The sequence below is a fragment of the Strix uralensis genome, chromosome 6 (assembly GCF_047716275.1).
Source record: "Strix uralensis isolate ZFMK-TIS-50842 chromosome 6, bStrUra1, whole genome shotgun sequence".
Classification (NCBI taxonomy): domain Eukaryota; kingdom Metazoa; phylum Chordata; class Aves; order Strigiformes; family Strigidae; genus Strix; species Strix uralensis.
In genome coordinates, this window is record NC_133977.1 from 46014639 (window position 1) to 46019715 (window position 5077).

The following is a 5077-nucleotide window of genomic DNA, read 5'->3' on the forward strand; positions in this document are numbered from 1 at the left end:
GGTGGGAAGGACGGTGTCCCCGCAGGGTCAGAAAGGCGGGACGGCCGCCTGTGGCGGTGTGTGTGTGTGTGGGGGGCGCTGTAGTCACGTGATCGGGGCTTCCGGTCGGCCATGTTGTCTCCCCGGGGCACGGCGGGAGCTGTAGTTTTCGCGCACTCTGCTGCCCGGCAGGTGCGTCGCTGCCGGGCGCGCGCGGCACGGCACGGCACAGTCCTCGCTACCGGCGCGGCCCCGCGGCGCAGCGCGAGGGGCGGTTTTGTGGCGGGTTCGTGCGGTTTCCCGCGGGCTGCCCGGGGCTCCCCGAGGACCGGTGTGCCCGTGCGCCAGCAGTGCGCATGCGCAGTGGTGCCCCGGTGCTGCCGCTGCAATATGGCGGCTGGAGGGGCGAGATTGCTGGCGGCGGGTGAGGGCCGAGGGGAGTGGTGGGGCGGGGGTGTCTGCTGCCCGCCGGCCGCCTGGCGGGGGCGGGACGGGAAGCTTTACTCCGCCGCTGCGGCAGGGTCCCGTTCCGCTGGAGGTGAGGCGGGCCGGGGCAGCCCCGGGCAGTTCCCCGAGAGCTGGTAGAGGGGAAGAGGGGCAGTTGCCGGGCGCCTCCGCAACTCGCCAGAGCTCCCCCTGAGCCGGCTCTGGCCCCGCTCACCCAGTGCAGCTGCCTCGAGCTCCAGCACCTGCTCTGAAGCCTGTCCCGTAGCCCCAGGCCACCGCCAAGCCCTGTGGTGAGGGCAGCAGGCTGGTCCTCGGTGCGTATGCAGAAGCCCCTGTGGAAGGTGGGGCTCCGGCCGGGGGCGATCTAAGGTAGTAATGGTCAGTGCTGCTTCTTTCCCTCTTCCAGAGACCGTGCTGAGGCCGTGCTGGTCTGTTCCTGTCCTGGGGATGCTGTTCACTGCACCCACCTCGGGCTTGTGTGGGGTGTCTCTGCCTGGCCTTGTGCTTCTCGCAGCATGGGGGCAAAAAGGGACAGGCGGAGCCCTTCCCGGCTGTGGACCGTGGCCAGGAGCTGCTGAAGCTGGAGAGGCCAGAGAAAGGGAAAGAAGGAGAAAATCAAGGCTATGTGGGCAGCACCCGCCTCCCAGTGCAGGAAGAGAGAGCCTGCCTCTCTGGGTGAGGAAGGAGCCCTCTTCACAGTCCGCAGCAGGCCAGGCCGCCAGTGTGCACCCAGGGTCTGCGTGCGTCACCCCAAGCACAGTACGGCCGCGTAGCGTGCGAGCGAGTGAGGCTGCGTGTGTCGGAAGCCTGGTCTTGTAAGAGGTGAGAGACACCCGTGTATTCTTTGAGGGGGAGGACAGCCAGGCGACTGGATTTTCAGAAGAAGAAGAGGGGCAGGAGGAAGGAAGGAGAAAGAAGCATCTGACCCGTCAAATTCTCCTGGCAGTGCCGAGAGCGAGAGCTGCGGTGAGTCCTGGGCCTTCGGGGCCCTGTCACCCGTCTTGTGCGTCCCGGTCCCTTCCTGCCCCTCTCCTGCACCTCTCTCTTTTCCATGCTGCTGTTATTTCTGCCCCGCCCCCCCCCCCCTTTCCTATAGCTCTCCTTTATTCTTCTGTCCTGCTCCTCCGTCCTTCCTTTCCCACTTTCTCTCTCTTGTCCTACTGCTCCCTTTTCTCATTTCTCTCTGCGCTTTTGTCCTGCCTCTCCCTCCTTTTTTTCATCTTCTGTCTCTGCGCTTAGTGCCGTCATTTTTTAAATTTTCATTCTACGTCTTTTAGTTTGCTGTTGCTATTTCGTGTTTCCTTAGGGCCGTCACTTTTTAAATTTTCTTTTTTCTACCTCTGTTCTAGTTCGGTGTCCATGTGTGATCATTTTTTCCTTTATTTCACCAATGCCTGTTGCTTTTAAAATGTTCTTTTTCCCTTCAGTGTCTTTTTAATGAGTTCTTCTCTTTCCTTAATGCCCTCTCTGTCTTTTTAAATCGTCCCCTCTTTTGTTCGCTGTGGCTACTTTTTAGTTCCAGGGCGTGGTTGGACCAGATGACCTGCAAGAGTTCCCTTCCCACCTCAAACCGTTCTGCAGTTCGGGAGTCACAACTGTCACATCCAGGGCCGTGAGCTACCACAGGTGTGAGAAAGTTGCCCCAGGCTTCAAGGCCATCCCGAGCGCCTGCTGCTTTACTCCGGCCGCAGCGCTCCTGAAGAAGAGGAGAAGATAATTTTGCAGTGGTCAGGGCTTTTAGGGCTCAGTGGTCGTGCTCAGTGGGTTGCGTGGTTGTGTGGTTTGAAGGGACAGTCTGAGAAGGTGTCTGAAATGCCCTTGCAGGGTGGAGGGAGGCAGGAAAGCGGCGGGTTAGAGCTGGCAAGGGACTGCCCCGGGCTGGGGGGCGGTGTGGCCGTGGGTGCCAGTACCTCAGCTGCTGTGTCGGCATTGCGGGAGCCGTGGGGGTCGTGGACTTTACTCTGCCTCCCCCCAGAAAGCTTTGGCTGACGAAGTTATGCCACAACAGAGACTGCAGCCGTCAGCACCATGGGATGCTGATAATGACCAGCACAGGCCTCGCTGTACTGTCGTTTTCGCTGCTGCTTGCAATGGATCTGCAGTGGCCTTTGATTCGCGGAAAAAGATTCTACAACTCGAAATGGAGTTATAAAGCAGGTATGTTTTACTCCAGCCGGGGTGCAAGGGGATTTCTCCACAAAGCTTGCACACCACCAGCACATTTTACCAAAAACTTACAGAGTGTGGATATACATATTCACTGGATTACATAACACAAACATGCATATGCATGAGTAAGGCTGGATTAGTTCTAGAGGCGGGTGCCAGCAGTTTATGTTATCTTTGCACCTGCGCATTGCCTCCTGGGGGGCGTCTTCGGGGTCTTTGGGAGGAAGGCTCGTAGTCTTTCTCACCTTGTTTTTTCCCCGGAGCATGCGCAGATTCTCTTAGCCAATTTCTTGAACAACAAAAATGTTTTTCAGCTGGTTTACTCATGCTATCTTATTTAAGGGAAGCAATGAAACTTCTACCATCCGTATATGGCTATCTTTACTCGTTACCGAGGCCCAACTAGTTAGAGCACACCTGATCCTCAAGGACAAAGCCATGATGTTTTGCTGAACACTGCAGTTCTTGGTAGATTTTCACAGTAAACTGCTTTGTTTTGATGAACACAGCAATCCTTGGTAAAGTTCCACAGAACAGTCCGGGCAAGCAGGATTGTTAGCAATATTAAAAAATACTATAAGTAATACTATAACTTGCTAGAAGTAAGGAAATAAGTTGCTAAGCAGTTTTCTACAAGTAAATAAGTCTTTCCCCCCCCCCCCCCCCCCCCCCCCCCAAACAGTTTTCTTTTCTTTCCTTGAAGAACATCGATGGTGGGAAAGCTTATTTGGATGGTCACCAACAGCAACAGGACTGTTTAATTCCATGTTTCACTCGGTCTGATTTTCCTAATTCCAACTTTAATATGTTTAGTACTTCTAATAGTATTGTATATTAAGGTTTGGAGGATGGTTAAACAGATCACTCAGTTACAAAAGTATCCCTGTGTGTATACTTCCCTAAAATATTTTTTTTTAATAGAAGCTAATAAAACACAAAATTCCCTTCAATTATAATTGGATTATGGCATCATCTGTTTATAGGCATAGAGGCAAGATGCAACCACACTGCCAGTCTATGGACAAGATAAATTGACTTTAGTCATGGGGTGGATTGTGGTGGTGCAATTCTTACCCCTCCCCTCTCCTCCTTGTTGGGCTGCTTGGTGCTAGGTATGATTCCACCCACATTCCCCCGAGCTATACACCGATCTGTGGAGATAAAGCAATCATCTCGTCCTCGGTGTCTTTTGCAGGGCTTTTCCGAGCTGTCATTATGCTACTTGTCTGACTTTGGCTCACTGTTTGACATATGATTCCCACTGCACTCGCAACAGTCGTGGCTATGTAATAATGTTCTCTCTTGTCTCCTTAACCTGCATTGCTCTAAATTTCTCATCTCCCGGAGTTTTGCTCGCTATTGGTGTGTGTGAAGGTGCCTTGGCTCTAAAAAGATGCCTGATGCATACTGCTTACATCTCAGAAGAGCCACAAGAAATGAAGTACTGTAGCCCAGGTAATAGATTGTGAGGGTGGGAAAGTGGCTGTGGGGGGCAGAGCAGCCGCCTGAGGGGAAGGGGGCGGGACCTGCCTGTGGGAAGGGCGAAGGGCGGGAAAGTCACTGTGAGGGGCGGAGCGGCCGCCTGAGGGGAAGGGGGCGGGACCTGCCTGTGGGAAGAGCGAAGGGCGGGAAAGTCGCTGTGAGGGGCGGAGCGGCCGCCTGAGGGGAAGGGGGCGGGACCTGCCTGTGGGAAGGGCGAAGGGCGGGAAAGTTGCTGTGAGGGGCAGAGCGGCCGCCTGAGGGGAAGGGGGCGGGACCTGCCTGTGGGAAGGGCGAAGGGCGGGAAAGTCGCTGTGAGGGGCGGAGCGGCCGCCTGAGGGGAAGGGGGCGGGACCTGCCTGTGGGAAGGGCAAAGGGCGGGAAAGTCATGATGAGGGGCGGAGCGGCCGCCTGAGGGGAAGGGGGCGGGACCTGCCTGTGGGAAGGGCAAAGGGCGGGAAAGTCGCTGTGAGGGGCAGAGCAGCCGCCTGAGGGGAAGGGGGCGGGACCTGCCTGTGGGAAGGGCAAAGGGCGGGAAAGTCACGATGAGGGGCGGAGCGGCCGCCTGAGGGGAAGGGGGCAGGACCTGCCTGTGGGAAGGGCAAAGGGCGGGAAAGTCATGATGAGGGGCGGAGCGGCCGCCTGAGGGGAAGGGGGCGGGACCTGCCTGTGGGAAGAGCGAAGGGCGGGAAAGTCGCTGTGAGGGGCAGAGCGGCCACCTGAGGGGAAGGGGGCGGGACCTGCCTGTGGGAAGAGCGAAGGGCGGGAAAGTCGCTGTGAGGGGCGGAGCGGCCGCCTGAGGGGAAGGGGGCGGGACCTGCCTGTGGGAAGGGCGAAGGGCGGGAAAGTTGCTGTGAGGGGCAGAGCGGCCGCCTGAGGGGAAGGGGGCGGGACCTGCCTGTGGGAAGGGCAAAGGGCGGGAAAGTCGCTGTGAGGGGCAGAGCAGCCACCTGAGGGGAAGGGGGCGGGACCTGCCTGTGGGAAGGGCGAAGGGCGGGAAAGT

General features: G+C 57.3%; 1 protein-coding gene across 3 annotated transcripts; it reads left to right on the forward strand.

The window, feature by feature from the left end:
• The first annotated feature begins 212 nt into the window (after positions 1 to 212).
• Positions 213 to 3877, forward strand: LOC141945547 (uncharacterized). 3 transcript variants are annotated; one of them, XM_074873962.1, is made up of 6 exons: positions 213 to 403; positions 833 to 1185; positions 1276 to 1392; positions 1943 to 2052; positions 2402 to 2583; positions 3791 to 3877. In XM_074873962.1, the coding sequence occupies exons 1-6, from the start codon at positions 370 to 372 to the stop codon at positions 3823 to 3825; spliced, it is 831 nt and encodes a 276-aa protein (XP_074730063.1). In that variant the 5' UTR covers positions 213 to 369; the 3' UTR covers positions 3826 to 3877. The 3 variants fall into 3 exon arrangements, 2 of the variants coding, with proteins under 2 accessions (XP_074730063.1, XP_074730062.1); XM_074873961.1 differs by lacking the exon at positions 3791 to 3877 and having other exon boundaries at positions 213 to 740; positions 2402 to 3259; XR_012629551.1 differs by lacking the exons at positions 213 to 403; positions 833 to 1185; positions 3791 to 3877 and adding an exon at positions 3278 to 3545 and having other exon boundaries at positions 1192 to 1392; positions 1949 to 2583.
• Positions 3878 to 5077: the final 1200 nt, after the last annotated feature.

What these genes read in the sequence shown, in the direction of transcription:
- LOC141945547 (XM_074873961.1), top strand. Translation starts at nt 874, where the DNA reads ATGCTGTTCACTGCACCCACCTCGGGCTTGTGTGGGGTGTCTCTGCCT. An exon ending in CGTGCGTCACCCCAAGCACA is followed by an intron (nt 1,186 to 1,275) that starts GTACGGCCGCGT and finishes GTATTCTTTGAG; the next exon opens with GGGGAGGACAGCCAGGCGAC. An exon ending in AGGGCCGTGAGCTACCACAG is followed by an intron (nt 2,053 to 2,401) that starts GTGTGAGAAAGT and finishes GCCTCCCCCCAG; the next exon opens with AAAGCTTTGGCTGACGAAGT.